This window comes from Nycticebus coucang, chromosome 2 (assembly GCF_027406575.1).
Source record: "Nycticebus coucang isolate mNycCou1 chromosome 2, mNycCou1.pri, whole genome shotgun sequence".
NCBI lineage: Eukaryota > Metazoa > Chordata > Mammalia > Primates > Lorisidae > Nycticebus > Nycticebus coucang.
The window spans coordinates 23526173-23545430 of record NC_069781.1 but is presented as its reverse complement, the minus strand read 5'-3'; the positions used below and the strand labels follow the sequence as shown (position 1 = coordinate 23545430).

Sequence of the window (19258 nt, the reverse complement as noted above, 5' to 3'; positions counted from 1 at the left end):
AAAGCTTTCAGTTTTACTCCATTCAGTAAAATCTTGGCTGTGGGTTTGTCATAGATAGCTTCAACCAGTTTTAGAAATGTGCCACCTATGCCTATACTCTTCAGAGTTCTAATTAGAAAAGGATGCTGGATTTTATCAAATGCTTTTTCTGCATCTATTGAGAGGATCATGTGATCTTTATTTTTGCCTCTGTTAATATGGTGGATAACGTTTACGGACTTGCGTATGTTAAACCAGCCTTGCATCCCTGGGATGAAGCCTACTTGATCATGATGAATGACTTTTTTGATGATAAGCTGTAATCTATTGGCTAGGATTTTGTTGAGAATTTTTGCGTCTATGTTCATGAGTGAGATTGGTCTGAAATTCTCCTTTTTGTTTGGGTCTTTTCCTGGTTTTGGTATCAGGGTGATGTTTGCTTCATAGAATGTGTTGGGGAAGATTCCTTCTTCCTCAATTTTTTGGAATAATTTCTGCAGTACAGGAATAAGCTCTTCCTTGAAGGTTTGATAGAATTCTGGAGTGAAGCCATCTGGACCAGGGCATTTTTTGGTTGGAAGCTTTTTTATTGTTTCTTTGATCTCAGTGCTTGAAATTGGTCTGTTCAGGAGCTCTATTTCTTCCTGGCTGAGTCTAGGGAGAGGGTGTGATTCCAAATATTGATCCATTTCTTTCACATTGTCAAATTTCTGAGCATAGAGTTTCTGGTAGTATTCAGAGATGATCTCTTGTATCTCTGTGGGATCAGTTGTTATTTCCCCTTTATCATTTCTGATTGAGGTTACTAGAGATTTTACTTTTCTATTCCTCGTTAGTCTGGCCAATGGTTCGGCCAATGGAATCGAATGGAAAACCAAGAAATGAAACTAACATTTTACAACCACCTAATCTTTGATAAACCAAACAAGAACATACCTTGGGGGAAAGACTCCCTGTTCAATAAATGGTGCTGGGAGAACTGGATGTCTACATGTAAAAGACTGAAACTGGACCCACACCTTTCCCCACTCACAAAAATTGATTCAAGATGGATAAAGGACTTAAACTTAAGGCATGAAACAATAAAAATCCTCCAAGAAAGCATAGGAAAAACACTGGAAGATATTGGCCTGGGGAAAGACTTCATGAAGAAGACTGCCATGGCAATTGCAACAACAACAAAAATAAACAAATGGGACTTCATTAAACTGAAAAGCTTCTGTACAGCTAAGGAGACAATAACCAAAGCAAAGAGACAACCTACACAATGGGAAAGGATATTTGCATATTTTCAATCAGACAAAAGCTTGATAACTAGGATCTATAGAGAACTCAAATTAATCCACATGAAAAAAGCCAACAATCCCTTATATCAATGGGCAAGAGACATGAATAGAACTTTCTCTAAAGACGACAGACGAATGGCTAACAAACACATGAAAAAATGTTCATCATCTCTATATATTAGAGAAATGCAAATCAAAACAACCCTGAGATATCATCTAACCCCAGTGAAAATGGCCCACATCACAAAATCTCAAAACTGCAGATGCTGGCGTGGATGTGGAGAGAAGGGAACACTTTTACACTGCTGGTGGGACTGCAAACTAGTACAACCTTTCTGGAAGGAAGTATGGAGAATCCTCAAAGCACTCAAGCTAGACCTCCCATTTGATCCTGCAATCCCATTACTGGGCATCTACCCAGAAGGAAAGAAATCCTTTTATCATAAGGACACTTGTACTAGACTGTTTATTGCAGCTCAATTTACAGTCGCCAAAATGTGGAAACAGCCTAAATGCCCACCAACCCAGGAATGGATTAACAAGCTGTGGTATATGTATACCATGGAATACTATTCAGCCATTAAAAAAAATGGAGACTTTACGTCCTTCGTATTAACCTGGATGGACGTGGAAGATATTATTCTTAGTAAAGCATCACAAGAATGGAGAAGCATGAATCCTATGTACTCAATTTTGATATAAGGACAATTAATGACAATTATGGTTATGGGGGGGGAAACAGAAAGAGGGAAGGAGGGAGGTGGGTGGGGCCTTGGTGTGTGTCACACTTTATGGGGGCAAGACATGATTGCAAGAGGGACTTTACCTAACAATTGCAATCAGTGTAACCTGGCTTATTGTACACTCAATGAATCCCCAACAATAAAAAAAAAAAAAAAAAAAAAAAAGACAGACCCGATATGGTGGCTCACACCTGTAATCCTAACACACTGGGAGGCCAAGGTGGGTGGATTGCTTCTGCTCAGGAGTTCAAGACCAGCCTAAGCAAGAGTGAGACCCCATCGCTACTGAAAATACAAAAACTTAGCTGGGCATAGTGGTATATGCCTATAGTCCCAGCTACATACGAGGCTCAGATAAGAGGATCACTCAAGCCCCCCAAATTAAAGGTTGCTGTGAGCTATGATGCCACGGCACTCTACCCAGGGTGACAGAGTGAAACTCTGTCTCTAAATACATACATACATACTTACATACATACAAGCAGAAAAGATAGCAGCAAGTGTTGCCAAGGATGCGGAGACTGGAACCTTCATGTACTGCTGGTGGGAATATAAGTGGGGCAGCGGCTTTGGAAAACAGCCTGGCAGTTTCTCAAACAGTTAACCCTGTGCCTTGCCTGGGGCTGACGGCCTCTTCTGTGGTACCCATGCACTAGTTGGTGCCACTATCTTTATTTTGCAGGTAAGCACAGTGGAACTCAGAGAAGCTACAGGATTCAGGAAGCAGTATAATGCACTGGCCTTACCAGCTTGGGCCCTGGAGGCCTGCCCCAAATCCCAATCATTGTGCTGGATCAGCCGTGAGACCCTGGGCAAGCTAAGTCACTTTCCAAGGCCTCCGTTTTACCTACCTCCCAGCATAGAACCAACGGGACAATTCCAGTGAAAAGCTTTGCACCACCTGGCCCTCATCAGGGTTCTATAAGGCCCAGGGTCAGAGAGCTGGACAGGCAGCGCCAGAGTCACAACCAGACCTACCTCTCCCCTGCATCTCTAATGTGTGATCAGCACACAGTGGGTGCTGACAAATGTCACCACAATTGAGTGAATGGGGTCCCTGAATCCAATAAACAGCAGCCTACATTCCCTCCTTGAGAAACCATCTGGTGTAACTACAGATGTTCTCTGTTTACAATGGAGTTACATCCCTATAAATCCATCGTAAAGTTGAAAAAATTGTAAGTCAAACAACCATCTGTACTGGGTTTCTACACAACCCCACATTCTGTTAATTTGATGACCAGCTTGGCCTGAAAGTTACTCAAAACTCCCCCTAGGGAAGAAGCTGCAAAAAAATACCTCTCGGCTAGAAAGTCTGGCTGTAGAGACCGCAGGGCAGCTGGCCAGCAAGGGCAGCAGAGGCATATTCAGCTTTCTGAAGAGTGTGCGAGCCTCAGCCACTGAGCATGCTCCAAATTCCAGCAGTTTTAGAAGCATGGTGGTTATTGGCCACCTTACGCTTTCTTTTTTTTTTTTTGAGACAGAGTTTGACTTTGTCGCCTTTGGTAGAATGCCATGGTGTCATAATTCACGGCAATCTCAAACTCTTAGGCTAGGTCAGCGGTTCTCAAGCTGTGGAACTGTATTAAAGGGTCGCAGAATTAGGAAGGTTGAGAACCACTGGGCTAGGGGATCCTCTTGCCTCAGCCGCCCGAGTGGCTGGGACTACAGGCACCTGCCATAACACCTGGCTGATTTTTCTATTTTTAGCAGAAACGGGGTCTTGCTCTTACTCAGGCTGGTCTCAATCTCCTGAGCTCAGCTGATCTGCCTGCCTTGGCCTTCCAGAGTATTAGGATTACAGGCATGAGCTACTGCACCTGCCCTCACTGTAGGCTTTCCATGCATTAATTCATTTATTCCTCACCACAACCCATTCCACAGAAGAGAAAACAGAGACATAGAGGAGTGAAGTGACTTGCCTAGGGTTATACGGCTACTGCTGGCCACTCAAATCGAGCCTTTCCCCTTTCCTATGTCCCAGACCAGGGGACAGCAACCCAGTCAGTTCTGCTTGAAGGTGTGAGACTGGAAGGGCCTCAGAAGTAAAGAGACCCCACGGCTACCATAGGGACACTGAATTCCAGGCAAAACCTTTCCTGCCCAGTGAGTCGGAACATGGGCAGGTGTTTTCACCCACATCTGCCGGAGGCCTGAACAGGCAGCATGGGCTCTCATCACTGCCGGAGCAGAAAGTTCCTTAATGACTTGCCTAGACTCAGCTGAGAGGGCAGAAGAACCTGCATTTATAGCCCTGGCCCCAGAGGACCAAGCAGGTCTGCATGGTGCCTTGGCCCTATTCCTACCAGCACCTGCCTCCCGGTGACTGGCCCTCACTCCCATGGGTACGGCTGCTGACAATACAGCCGGCGATGACACTGAGTCCCAGACGACTCATTTCACAACACGGGAAACTGAGGAAGAGAATTAGCCTGTAACAGTTGGGACAAGAAGACAAGTCTCCTAACTCCAAGGTCCAGGCTTTTTTCCCTTACACAATTCTGTCATGCTGAACCCACTTTTACTTGTTTCTCTCCTCTCTAGTGACAATATTGAACAGTAACGATATTCTCTGCCATGGTGAAGCTTTCAGTTGTTTAGCCTGCACTGTGCTACTAACTGCACAGATATCTCATTTGCTTCTTGCCACATGCCTCTCTTAATCCTCACACAACAATACACAATTGACACCATTTGCCCATTTAACAGATGGGTAAGTTGAGGCTCAGAGAGAACTAGCTGCGCCAAGGCTAGTTGGGTTACCTGGGATTCCAATGGATCTCTGTCTGACTCTAAACTTGAGTCTTGACTGCCGAATCTCTCCTGCCTTCGCTGATGTTACATCTAAAGTCTGTGCTGAAAGTCTTACAATCTACCTGACCAAGACTCAAAAATTGCCATTAAAACCAAGGAAAGTCTGAGAGAAACTTTCATAGCCATGAGGAGCCTACAGGGGGATGGCCATGTGGTGTGGGATTCTAGAAGAGAGAAAAGACTTGGTTAAAAACTGAGGAGACCTGAATAAACTATGGACATTAGCTATAATAACGCGTTCATGCTGGCTCGCTAATGGTGGCCAAGGTGCCAGTTAACGTACGACATTACTAATGGGGAGCTGTGTGTGCAGGGGTAGGAGTATGTGGGATCTCTCTCTGTTATCTGCTCAGTTCCTCTGTATATCTATAAAACTATTCTAAGAAATAAAGTCTATTTTTAAAAAGCGAACATTCATCACTTGCATGCTAAGAAGACCCACACGGAACTAGAAGATAGGATTCTCGGTCCCCACAAACCTTTAACCTCCCAAAGGGCAGAGCACTCTCCTTGGTACATGGGTTTGTTGAGTGATACGTGAGTGTTGGGCTTGTCCTGTGCACTGTCCTCGTTGGGATAAAACACAGGAGCACATGGCATCTGGGTTCCCAGCTGCCCAACACAGGTCTGAAAGTTAATGTATTCAGAGATCCAGAAAAAGGGGTTAAGAAGGTTGGAACGAAAAGTTCTTACACAGTGGCTGGTGGGTAAGGCATGACGGGAACCGAGGAGACGTAGGCAAAGGCCGGAGGGGCTGGTGATGAGGGTGCGGCTGCCAAGTACCACAGCCCAGGGGGTGGCCAGGGCGGCGACCCTGCCTGCTTGCTCCTCTGCTTGAGGCTGGAAGTTGCAGGTGCATTTCTCCTTGTGGCTGCCTTCTCTGTACCTGTCAGGGAGGGACACAACAGAGCGACAAAGTCTGACCATTTGGGAAGACCCAGCTGAGCTTGGAGGGCCTGAGCATCCCCTCCCCTGGGAGAGCTGGACACTAGGCTGACCACGCTTGGGAGCATCACCATTGGGGAAACCAATCTTCCGCCCCAACTGTTCTGCTCCCAGACTGGACAGAGCAGACACCCCAGCCAAACTCGCCCAGGTTCCCAAACCCTGGTCAAAGAGAGATAAGGGTCTAGCTGGGAAGAAACAGACCACCCGTTCCTACCAGAGGTGGCAGGGCTTGTGCCATCTCCCTCTTGGGTGGGTCCAGTTCGACCACACAGGGGACAGCGAACGGCAGCAGCGGGAGCTGGTTCCAGCAGGTCCCTGGCAGCAGCACCAACTGGAAGAGGAGGGACAGATGTCAGGAGAGGACTGTGTCTAATTCATAGACCTTCTGTTGCACTGAGCTTTCTGCAGGAACTACTGCAGAGGAGACAAGCCACCTCTGTGTGGGTGACGACCATGTCACAACCAACCATGGTGGTGAGAGCAAGCACTCTGCCCTCCTCTGCTGAGGGCCTTCCTGCTTTGTTTTATCAAATCCAACAAGCCACTGGGCTAGCTACTATCCTCATGCCACCAGTGCACAGCTGGGAAACCAAGGTGCCAAAGGGGTGAGTAATTTGCCAAGGTCTCAGAGCTGGGGAGTGGTGGTCCTCGGATCCCAAGCCTGGGCCCTCCCAACTGCAGCCCTCGTTCAGCCCCAGTGAAACAGACCCATTCTCCATGTGGGAACAGCCCAAAACAGCCCTCTGGGGAGCCAGGGAGTCAGCAGAGGCCTAAGGGAGCAGGAGGAGAGTGGGCGCTGTTGCTCTCTTCCCACACAAATCCCCAGTGCCGTGTCTGAGTAAGTCCCAGAGCTGCTCTGTTTCTCTTCCAGGCCTCAGCTCAGTCATCCCACTGATTGAACCTGAGTCATGCACCCCCCAGCCCCACCCATGCTCCCCTACCCAGCTTTGACCACTGTGTTTTGTCATATATTCCTTGGGAATAGGGTTCAGGGCCTGGTATGGGTAGGTGCTGCATGAATGAATGAATGAATGAATGAACAGAGAGGCCTGCTGGGACTTCAATTCTAGCAAAGGCAGAAAAACATGGTGGTAAAGTGACTCTAGAGACACAAAGACCTGAGTTCAAATCCTGTCTTTACCATGTGTAGGCTGTGTGCCCTTGGACAAGTTGCTTAATCTCTCTGAGTCTCAGTGTCCTTACCTGTAAAATGGATATACTAGTACTATATTACTTACTTCATAGAATTGTGAGGATTATGCATGTAAAACTCTTAGCATGATGCCTTTTCTGCAGCAGGGGCTTAATAATGGCAGCTCATTATCATGAGTCACGATCATTGCCTAAATAGACCTCAGAGGCTATCTCCTCCATTGTGGACATAGAACTTGAGGCTCAGAGAAGTCAAGGAACTGTCCTCAGGTCACACGTCAAGTCAGTGGCAGAGCTGGAACTAGAATGTAGTGCCCAGATTCTCAGGCCACTGATCTCCCCACTACGCCTCCCTACATTGTTTGAGGGAAAGGATGAGGAGTGAACAGAGGATGGAGGGGAGATAAAATGCAATCACTGCAGCCAGCTCCCCTGCTGCCAAGAGTCCCCCTATCCTGACCTTCAGAAACCTCTGAAATCAAGGAGGGTGGCTTCGGCAGCAGCACCTGAAGCAATAGGTGTGGTGGCAGGCCACCCAGATAATTCTGCTCCCTTGTGTGTACCGACAACCCACATCTGGCCCAGCCACACACTGCCCTGAGAGCAAGAAGCTGCAGCCATGGCCGCCATGGCCAGTTTCCCAGGCACCATGCCTCACCTGCATCCTGGGTCTGAACTGGCTGGCAGTGGGGACAGGAGACTGTGCTATTGCTTTTTGGGACAGTCTTAGGGGATGGAAGATGGTACTCCTGGCCTGGGGAAGAAACCAGAAGAGTCAGTATCAGCCCTCTGCATAGATGCAGAATTGGGAAGGATTCTGGTATGATGATTTCTCTCCTCTTCCTCCAAATGGTTTTAATAGTCTCTCTCACGTGAGTGCACACACATCATGTATGTGCACAAATATGTACACGTATAAACATGTACATACATATCTACCTATGTATCAATGCACATTTTATTTTAAGACAGAGTCTCATGTTGTCGTCCTCAGTAGAGTGCTATGATGTCACAGCTCACAGCAACCTCAAACTCTTGGGCTCACATGATTCTCTTGCCTCAGCCTCCCAAGTAGCTGGGACTGTAGGAGTCCACCACAGTGCCTGGCTATTTTTAGAGACAGGGTCTTGTTCTTGCACAGGCTGATCTCGAACTCGTGAGCTCAAGTAATCCACCTGCCTTGGCCTCCCAGAGTGCTGGGATTACAGGCGTGAGCCACCATGCCCAGCCTCCAACATGCATCGTAAAATCCTTTATTGTAAACTCTCTCCAGACTCCTGCTCTGCTTCATTTCAGCTCCAAGCTCCTGACACACATAGCAACCAAGGAGCCCAAGTCAGTCAGGATTTGAGAGTGGCCAGGAAGAAATAGGTGATGAGATTTCCTGACCCTGACCTGAAGGCTTGGGTGGGGGGTCAGTAGCATTTTCTCCCCATGTGGAGTGGCTGTGGCGTGGGGGTAATCATAGCACCAGTGTCATGGTCTGGGAGGACTGAACAGGGCCGCATCGGTGAGGTTCTCTGCCCACTGCCTGGCAGATGGAAGCACTCAGTGTCACTAGGAAGCTGGTCCTCCCAATGCCTGCGTTATCCACCCCACAGCTCAAATAAGACCTTCAGGATGTTGCCTGAAGCCAGTGTGGATGGAGAGGCTCATCTTCTCCCCACCCGGTGTGATTCCGCCTGTGTCATGGGGGCTCACACTGGAGGTCCCCGGACTTCCTGACACTCTTATTTCTAATTCCTCAGTGTGCTTCTGGTTTCCTGCCTCATCCCTGGTAACTGACATTGGTGGTCCCCCCAACTTGGCCAGATATCAGTGACAGACGCGTCACTCCGTTGTTATTGTCTTCTCTGCTATGTAGTCAGATTTATGAAGGTGGGAACTATACCCATATATATTGTTTTAACATGAAGCTTTTGAAATACTACATGTCAGGGGCCGGGCACAGTGGCTCACGCCTGTAATCCTAGCACTCTGGGAGGCCAATGCGGGCAGATCGCTTGAGCTCAGGAGTTCCATACCAGCCTGAGCAACAATGAGACCCTGTTTCCAAAAATAGCCGGGCATTGTGACAGGCACCTGTAGTCCCAGCAACTCAGGAGGCTGAGGCAAGAGAATCATTTGAGTCCAAGAGTTTGAGGTTGCTATGAGCTATGATGCCATGGCACTCTACCGAGGGTGACAAAGTAAGACTTTGTTTAAAAAAAGAAAAGAAGAAAAGAAATACTACATGTCATCTCTTCTTAAAAAAACACTTTTTAAAATTATTTTATTTTTTTAGAGACAGGGTCTTCCTCTGTCACGTAGGCGAGAGTGCAGTGACATCATCATAGCTCACTGAAGCCTCGAACTTCTGGGTTCAAAGTGACCCTCCCACCTCAGCCTCTTGAGTAGCTGAGACTGTAGGTTCCTGCCACCATGTCCAGCTAATTTTTCTCATTTTTTTTTTTTTTATAGATGAGGTTTCATTGTGTTGCACACGTTAGTCTTGAACTCTTGGCCTCAAACAATTCTCCTGGCTCAGCCTCCCAAAGTCCTGGGACTACGGGCGTCAGTCACCACTAGCACCTGTGTGTCATCTCAAGTTTTCCTCTGTGCCAGGTCCCTAGTTCATGAGATAGGAAGGTCCGTCGGGGCATCAGAACCTGGAGGAAAACCAGGTGTAAATGACACCTGACTCAGTGTTCACCCTGTACGCCCTGGCCTGGCAAAGAGAAGGTGACCATAAACCTGTTTATGATCAGCTGGCTTCCCAGAACCAAATGTGCGCCCTGCCAGAGGGGATGCATCAGAAACCACTAAATGAATGAACGAACACACTGAGATTCCTGGAGGCGATGCTCCCTGCTGGTTTTCATATCACTGAAGGCATAGAAAATGACAATATTTGAATGGCTCACTGGTAAACAGAAAAGGCTTCTCATAATAGAGGAGACCACCCTGGGGACAGCTCTCACTCTGGCCCTGCCTCCCTGGAGGCCTACCTGTGTACTGGCCCCGGAAGGTGACTCTATCTGGACGTCCGGTGCTGCCCACCCAACTCTTTCCATCCCGAGCTGCCCGAGGACTGTCCTTGCTGGTCCTGCTCTTCTCAGAGAACAGTCGGGGGGAGGGTGGCTCACATTCTGAACCTGAGTACAAAGAGTTGGGGTGTCAGAGGGGGCAGGGGTGGGGTCACACTACTCAAGGAGTGGATGTATCAAGAGTTTAGGATCTGGGGCAGGTGCCTGAATTTTAATCTTCTTAGTCATAAGAGCTAATGTCAGATGCTGACCCCATGCTAAGCGCTAGCCTGGATAGTCTGTGTGGGCTGTGTCACACACCTGAGCAGAGAAATCCTGCCAGGTGGACACTGTTATCACCGCCCAGTTACTGTCCCTTTAACTGCTCAAGTAGGTAAACAACATGGCTGAGGACGAGTGGAGGTGAGCTGGGGTTTAATCCCAGCCACTGACTCCAGAGCTATGTCCCTGCAGGCATGTCCCTTGTGCTCCCTTGGCTTCAGCGTCCCTATCTACAGAGTGTGAATAATACGATCATCTTGCAAGGATGGTATTTTACAAAGCCCTTACAGACACCTTACACAAGCAGGTGTGCAGTACATTAGCAGTGCCCTGTACTCCAAATAGCCTGAAACAGATGCACCCAAAACCTCTGAGCTGCCTTGAACTCTCGAGTTGCTGTGGTCCTTGACCATTGAGCCAACATGCTCAGACTGTGGCCTCCAGAAATTGGTCCTGGAAGGTGGTCACTTACTCAGGGGTAGTCGGGGCACCTCCCGAGGCACTGAGGAGGACCTGGGTCGCTGCCTTCCTGAGGAGACAGTCTGTTCTTCACCTCTCAGCTCACCAGACGATCTTTCTGTGGATTTACTAGCAAAAGGAAAGAGGGATGGGATTGCTGTGTGAGGTTTTATGCAGCCTTTAAAGATGACCTGTGAGAAGGTCAGCCTGGAGAAATGTTTATAACACAATGGAAGAGATCACAGAAGTCAAAACCAAACACTCTGGATTCACTCTCACAGAAAATGGCTCTGAGCCTTTCTGACCCTCGGTTTCCTCATCTGTCAAATGAGATAACATTTGTTCAGTACACTACACAGTGAACATGAGCGAGAGAAGAATGTAGCAGTGACTAGTCCACATGTCTGGGAGTACCAGAGGCCAAGCCCATCCTCTGAGGCTACCACCAGGGCAGAGAGGTAGAAGGTTGGAGGTCACCCACCTGCCATAGTGGGAGCTCCAGGAGGTTAAGGAATCTGCTGGCTGGTCCCGGGTCTGGGTGGGGCAGTCAACGGCAGATGCTGGGTGTGCAGAACTGCGCTGGTGTGGCCGGTGCAGGCTGTCCTCCAGCCGCACACGGAGCCGGGACACCTCTTCTTGCAGCTCACGGATGGCCTGGCTAGAGTTGGGGTGGAGACAGAAATGAGAACAGATGCATGATGAACAGAGCTGAAGCAACCCCCCAAAATGTGCCCGGATGCAGTGGCCTTTGTCCGTTCCCAGCAGGTACGGGGTCCAGTTCTGCTGCCAGATGATTCTAGAAGTTCCCCGTGCATCCCTTTTCTTGCTACACATCTCGACACCTTTTTGAATTTATATCCCTGTGCATTTGGGGAACAAAAGAGAACCTTTCTAACACACAGAGTCTGAGTTGCTAGTCAGAAACACCAGTGATAAATTCTTAAGATAGAAAAGAGGATGCTGAAGAAAGAGGGTACTGGCTGAGGTTCTGTTTTAGAATTTCAACCCCTCTCTTTGTTCCAGGCCTGGCTCCTCCTTGCCATGCTCAGCAGCTCCCTCTGGGTTGCACAGAGAAGTTTCCTGCCACTGTTCAAGCCCACCTCTCACACCTGGAAGATGATGCCCACCCATCTGTGTCCCACCCAGACAGGGAGCCTGGCAGGCAGCCGGAAGCAGGTTTCCCCATCTCAGAGCCCCCGAGGCCCTACACCTCACAGGTGCTCAGGCAATATCACAGAACCAGATCCAGGCTTCAAGAGGGAGCAGAGTATCGTATGCAGGGAGAGGATAAGGAGGTTCCTTGGCAGGATGCTGTCTGCAAGGTCTGGGTGGAACCCCCCAAACACAGCCCAATCTCTAGCCACGAGCATCTGTGGAGCAAATCAGGTTTGCATTTCTTTCCAATTGGTCCCTGCATTGCCAGGGGCCCGCTCCCTGGGCATGGCTGGCACTGTGGCAGCCAATCCCACCCAGACCCCCTCTCCATGAGACCCCTACACACGGAGCAGTGGCAGAGTCTGTAATGGGCATGGCTGTCCTGCCGGCTGCTGTGGGCTCTACATCTACTCCGGGGCTGGTTTCCGGGCGAGGCTCTCCTCAGGGTCGGTGCTTGCCTGGTGAACCCTGGACTTGTGGGTGAGTGTCTCCTGGTGCCACCTCAGGCAAACATAAACTCTCCAGTGAGTGTGCCAGAAGGAGTGGAGACCTCTTACAGGCTTTGTCCCAGCACTATGCGTCCAAAGGCAGTGGGTTCCCTTGGCAATCTCCCGGGAGACTGGGGTTTCCAAGGCAAACCAGGAGGGCCAGCCATGAGAGCTCAGTCCCTAGTTAACCCCTGAAGGAGGCTCTGGCCCCCTGTGTTAGGCCTGAGGCTGGGGAGTCACCTTCTATCCAGAGTTCAGGCTTCCCAACTTAACCTCTTGGTTGCTGGATGCCGACTGGCACTGAAAACTCATTTTTCTCTGCAAACTTACTTTCCCATCTCCATGCAAGGTATCAGGATCCAACCGACTGGCCAGTCAGAAATGTGTCGTTCTAGACTCTTCTCCCCTAAACACCTCCTGATGTATTAATCAGCTACCCAGTCCTCTGGGCCCAATCACCTAAATATCTCTTTCGAGTTATCCCTCCTTCCCTTCCCTGGGGTCCTCCCGGAGAGCCCACGCCCTACCACCTCTCTCTTAGCTGAGGCAGCCTTCTCAGCAGCGTCTCAATCCCTGTTCTCACCTTCCTAGCAACCAGAGAACTCTTTCTACAACATACATCTGACATCACCACTCCCCTGCTTAAAATACCCCTCGCTGTCCTCATGATGTAGATGATTCAGTGAACGTCTCTTTGGAGGTGAGCCCCAGTCTAAACTTCTCAGTGTGGCCTTTAAGGCTCCGTAAGATCTCTCCCGGGTCTCCCCGCCTACCCCTTTGCTTCTGTTACTCAACCCCCCTCTCCTGCATCATACTCGAGAATCCAGCCATAAGGAATATCTGGCTCCGCAAAGGTGACAACCACTTTCTCATCTCTTAAGCCTTTGCACATGCCGTTCCCTCTGCTGAAGACACTCTTCCACCTCTCTTCCTTCTGATCTTAGCTGAGCTACCACTTCCTCCAGGAAGCCTTCCCTGAGGCCTTGAACTAAGCTAGATGCCCATTTTCTGCACTCCCACAGTCCTTGAGACTTCTGCCATCACTGTACTTTTCACACTGGGGATGTAATGCCTGTTTATTTGTCTGTAGCTTCATGATGCCAAGGACAGGGTGTTGTGCATTATTTATTCCTAGGATCTGGCATACCACCAACAAATAAGCCTCTCCTTCCTACATGGAAGGCTGCAGAGGAAGACGAATTCAACTCAGACCAGGAAGCCAAACACCAGCAGCTAGACATGACTTTGCAATCAGCAACATGACAGCCTCGTGATTGCATGGGACAAGGAAGCCTCAGGTTGGTTACTGAGAAGCAGGCTCCCCAGTGCAACCGGGACAGATGCCCCACCCAGCAAAGGTGGGTAAATGAGTATTGGTCACAAGCAAATACAAAAGGGCAGGTGAGAGGACTGACTAACCTATCTTCCCATTTCTGTGCAACCAGGTAAGGAACAACTTTCTTAGTAGAAAAACTCCAGGTGGATTGAAAAACCAAAAACCACAGTAGCTTCTTAATTCATACAAAAAATGAATGAAAAAAATGCAGAAAACATATCCCTGGCAAGTGCAAGCTCGTCTAGGAAGGGAGATGTAAGATGGGGCTGAGCCTCTAGGTCATTTCCCACTTTGAGGAGAAGTGTCTGTCCTTGAAGTCCAGGTCAACGAGGTCCCACTGAAACAGCCCTGAGCCTTGAGCAGAGCACCCAGGTCCATCTGGCCCCAGGATATCAACCCCGTGGGCATCACACTCCCAGCTGCATGATGATAGCCCAAGCATCCAACTTACTCTCGCCCTGCCCTGGTGAGGAGGAGGTCAGGGGTGGTCTCGGCTGGTCCACGGGGCACAGGAACAGCTGTTGGGGCCTGGGTGGGGGGTAAGTTGACTGTCCTGCGGGGCACTTGTTCAGAAATCTGATTTCGTCCCTTGAATTCTGAGCCAGGGACTGCTAGGGAAGCAGAGAGAGACCAAAGTGAGTTTAGGCAAAGAGAACACGGGCGGTGCCTGTGGCTCAGTCGGTAAGGCGCCAGCCCCATATACCAAGGATAGCGGGTTCAAACCTGGCCCCGGCCAAACTGCAACCAAAAAATAGCCGGGCGTTGTGGCAGGCGCCTGTAGTCCCAGCTACTCGGGAGGCTGAAGCAAGAGAATCGCTTAAGCCCAGGAGTTGGAGGTTGCTGTGAGCTGTGTGATGCCACGGCACTCTACCGAGGGCCATAAAGCGAGACTCTGTCTCCACAAAAAAAAAAAAAAAGAGAGAACACTAAAGCTCAAACTTGTGTAGGTGGAATGATTGGGGGAGGAATGGAGAGACAGTGCCCAGGTCAAGGTAACAAATGAAGTTCCTGGGACACCAGGGACCCAATGACCTCAAAACCAGATCTGGTTTTTGCTGATAGTGGGGCATGGGGAACTGGTCCTGCCCAGCTGCTTCTAACTAGAAACCCTTGTCCCACCACTGTCACACCCTCCTCTCCAAGTCGTCAGGACCTTCACCTGCAAGGAGTTAATTGCTCCTTCATTCCCCCAAGATTTTGTCACTATCTCACCAAGCAGCTCTGAGACTGGCCTCCACACCCCTCTGAAATTACAGTCACACCTTCATAAGTGTGTGTGTTTCGGGTATAGCATTAATAACCTTTAACTAACCTCTGAAAGGGGTAGGTGAGCAAAGGTTAAAGACCATTAATCTGGCCCAGGCATTAAAAATAAGGAACTCCTTGGACTACCACTTAGCAACATATAAAGAAATGAACTATAGTAAACTCCCTTTACCCAGAACTCAAGCAACTGGCAAGTGACCTGCCCCCAACCAAATCAGAGTTTAAACTTGGTGTGCCCCTGCCACAGTAAGTCCCTGCTTCGTGCAGCACGCCGAAGGCTCCCAGGTGTTCTCTGTAACAGTTTTAAATGTTAATGTGAGTTACTTGAAGTTAAAAAAATATGGCAAAGAAGTTGAAAAGTGTATTGACTGCCATTGAACTAAAATTGTATATTGCATTTACAAAGATGTTTTATAATACAGTTTATTTATTTAAACACAGTTTATATAACACAGTTTATTAAACTGTGTTACAGTAAGTGAAGTTTATTTGTCTTAATTTGCTTTTAATTAGTGTATTTCAATATTCATATTGAGTCAATAAAGAGTTTATGGTATGGTATGGTAGAGTACGGGGTATAGAACTAGTTAGGCTTATTTTTAATAGTAACTCTCAAATAACCAGAAACTACATTTATCCAGAGTCTGCCAATCCCTGTGAGTGCTAGATAATGGGCAGATTACTGTGCTGATACATGGACCAACCAGATAAATTTCCAGAGAATTATGCTTAGTGGAAAAGCCAATCCTGAAATGTTATATGATTCCATTTACATAACATTCTTGAAATAACAAAATTATAGAAATGGAGAACAGACTAGTGGTTACCAGGTTACCAGGCACATGATGGTCCCTGTGGGGATGGAAATGTTTTTTATCTTGACTGTAGCAATGGTGACATATGACTGGGACACTGTACTATGGTTTTAAAGATACTCTACTGAGTTAAGATACACGCACTATTTGGGTATAATATTCTCTACAGCTGTGTGTGAATCTATAATTATCTCAAGATAAAAAGTTTAATTAAAAACAATTTTACACAATGTACCTTAAAAAGAGGCAAAGCAAATCTGAGATGTTAGAGGTCAGAACAGTGGTTATACGTGGGGAGGGGGCAGTGACTGGGAGGTGGTTAAGTGGGGTCCTGGGGTACCTGTTGAGGGCCTTGGTCTGTGTTCAATTTGTAAAAATTCACTAATTTGAAGCCTTTGCATATGTTTATTTCAATCAAAAGTTCATGTGCATTTCTACAGGTAAAAAACTGAATCACATACAGATTTTATTATAGATATGGGAAGTGTTCATTATTCAATGTTTAGTGAAGAAGAGATTACCAAACATTCACACATAATAAGATCCTATTCCTGTTTGAAGTGGAATCGCACATCACTTAACTTCAGGGCTATATGCTGAGAGATATATCCTTTGGCAATTGCACAGTTGTGTGGACAGCGCAGAGCGTACCCCCACAAATCTAGATGGTGCAGCCTACTACACTCCTAGGTTACCAGGCATAGCCTACTGCTCCTAGGCCACACAGCTGCACAGCACGTTAGCGTGCAAAACACTATAGGATAGTAAATACTCCTGTATCTATACATATCTAAACATAGGAAAGGGACAGGAAAAATACGGTCTAAAACAGTAATTTTCAACTGGTGTGTGCTATGAGACGATCTTAGGCATACTGAGCAAATTTTTAAAGATCATTAATTAAATTATTTTTGAAAGAAGTTCAAAGCACAGTAAGTATAGTCTCTTTTTTTTTTTACTTTCTTTTTTGATCAACATAATGTAATTGTGCTGTAAAAGTTTAACTATAAGTTCAAGTGCGCCATTGAGATTTTACAAAAAGGTTGAAAAACACTGGTCTAAAAGATTAAAAAAAGAAAAAAAAAGCCGAGCAAGGTTTTTTTTACATAATATTCTTGAAATAATAAAATTATAGAAATGGAGAACAGACTAGTGGTTATTGGGGCCTATGTAAGTGGGGGCAGGAGGGCAGGGTGTGCCTCCCAGAGGGCACTTGAGCGTCTCCGTCTCCGTGGAGATGGATCACACCTGTAATCTTAGCACTCTGGGAGGCCAAGGCGGGTGGATTGCTTGAGCTCATGAGTTTGAGACCAGCCTGAGCAAAAGCGAGACCCTGTCTCTACTGAAAAAAAAAAAAAAACATAGAAAAACTGAGGCAAGAAGATCGCTTCCCAAGAGTTGGATGTTGCTGTAAGCTATGACACCACGGCACTTTACCTAGAATGACAGCTGAAGACTCTGTCTCAAAAAATAAATAAATAAAAAAAGGCACACCTGTATAGGGTCCTTACCATGAATGGAGCTCACAGGACTGGAAGTTGCTCTGAGTGAGTCAGTGAGTGAGTGGCCCAACAATCTGAAGGCCTAGGCTGGCACCGGACACTACTATAGACTTTATAAACATTATACACCTAGGCTAGACTAAGTTTATTTAAAAAATTTTTCTTTCTTCAGTAATAACTTTTTTTACTTTCAACAGTAACTTGTTTCCTTCAAAGACATTTTTGCCCTTTTAACTCCCTTTTACTCTGGTTGTGATAACACAGTTTATAATGCACACACATTATAGAGCTGTACAAAAATACTTTTTCTTTACATTCTTTTTTTTTTTTTTTTGCAGTTTTTGGCCAGGGCTGGGTTTGAACCCACCACCTCTGGCATATGGGGCCGGTGCCCTACCCCTTTGAGCCACAGGCACCGCCCTTTACATTCTTATTCTATAAAGTTTTTCCTGCTTTTAAACATTTTTTTTTTTAACTCTTTCGACTTTTTATTAACCACTGAGACACACACACACGTTAGCCGAGGCCTACACAGGTCAGGATCATCAACGTCTGTCCTTCACCTCTATACTTTTCCCCCTAGAAGGTTTTTAGGGGAAGTAACACACATGGAGCTGTCATCTCCTATAACAATGGCTTCTTCTAGAATTTCTCCTGAAGAGATATTAAAGTTAACTTTTTAAAATCTCTAATTAAAAGGAGTACACTGTAACCTAACAATAAAAAGGTATAATATAGTAAGTACACAAACCAATAACATAGTCACTTATCATAATTATCAAGTATTATGTGTGATATGTAATTGTACACGCTATTCTGGCCTTTAATATGTGGCAGCGCAGTAGTTTGTTTATACCAGCATCACCACAAACATGTCAGTAACACACAAAAACATGAGTAATGCATTGTACCAGCATGGCTGCAATGCCCATATCCATAGGAATTTTTCAGCTCCATTCAAATCTTATGGGACCACCACTGTAATTGCAGTCTGTCCTTGACTGAAATGTTGTGATGCAGTGTGTGATTGTATAGGAAAATAAATACCCATCTATGTCAGCATAGAAAACAGCCCATAGATTTTATACCAAATGTTTGCGCTGACAGGTCCAGCATATTTTTGCCTTTTCCCCTCTCTTTCCCACCTCATTTCTAATTTCAAACTTTCCTGTAATGAGCCTCTATAATACTTCATATCTTAAAGGGTAATGCAAGTTTTCCTGTTTGATCTTTCAGTCCCTGCAGCCCAGCCACCCCAGAGCCATCCATCCACTTACTGATCCCGGCCGCCAAGGCCTGTTCCTGGCGGAAGCTGGGTGCCCTCTGCTGGAGAAGCCTGCCTGGGCTGGAGAGGTGCCTCTGGTCTCTGCTCCTAGATGTGCTGGGCTCAGCGGCTCTTCTGGGGACTGGAGAACCCCTGGCCTTGGGGTGGGAAGCTCCATGCAACGGCACAGTCGCAGTGAGGGGCTGTGTTAATGTTCCTGGGCTGCTGGGGGGCCATGGAGGGAGAGAGAGGCCCTCAGGCTGCAGGGTCAGAGCCCTCTACCCACTAACCCGACACAGTGAGCTCCCAACCTTTGGGATTCCACGCACCTGGTGGTACACTATTTCCCAGGATGCACCCACATTATGCATCCACTTTTTTTACCATCTGTATGGCAATGCACCTGCCAATCCATGTAGGCAAAATAATAAAGCTCAATTTATTTTTCAGAATATATAAAGAGAAATAGAATTTCTAATCCTTTCTTTGCATGCACCCTTGGGTTGCATGTCTGTTTCCCAAGGAGCCTGCACTTAACCTTGGAGGCCACTGTCTACGAGGAGGCGCCATCACACCACTGTTCACTCACATCTCTCTGCCCTCTCCCTTCTCTCAGGGTTCCATGCAGACACCCTGAGCACCCTTTGTCCTGTGTCCTGTTCACGTCATACTATCCTCTCGGCAATTTTCATTCATTTGATCATTCATGCATTCATTTGCTCCACAAAAGTAATTTCCCTGTCTGTTGCTAACTGGTTATGTGA

The 19258-nt window shown here is 47.2% G+C and overlaps 1 protein-coding gene across 6 annotated transcripts in view; it reads right to left on the bottom strand.

Annotated features, from left to right (window-relative positions):
* The window catches only part of AKNA (AT-hook transcription factor), a 64693-nt gene that overhangs the window by 3161 nt on the left and 42274 nt on the right, over window positions 1-19258 (bottom strand). For 5 of the 6 annotated variants that reach the window (XM_053564829.1, XM_053564810.1, XM_053564838.1 and 2 more), the window contains 8 exons: window positions 18508-18719; window positions 14099-14258; window positions 11150-11326; window positions 10682-10797; window positions 9910-10056; window positions 7581-7676; window positions 5985-6101; window positions 5516-5708 (listed from right to left, as the gene is read on the bottom strand). In XM_053564829.1, coding sequence (XP_053420804.1) covers window positions 5516-5708; window positions 5985-6101; window positions 7581-7676; window positions 9910-10056; window positions 10682-10797; window positions 11150-11326; window positions 14099-14258; window positions 18508-18719 — 1218 coding nt within the window. The remainder of the gene's footprint in view (window positions 1-5515; window positions 5709-5984; window positions 6102-7580; window positions 7677-9909; window positions 10057-10681; window positions 10798-11149; window positions 11327-14098; window positions 14259-18507; window positions 18720-19258) is intronic. The other variant, XM_053564835.1, reaches the window with a different exon arrangement.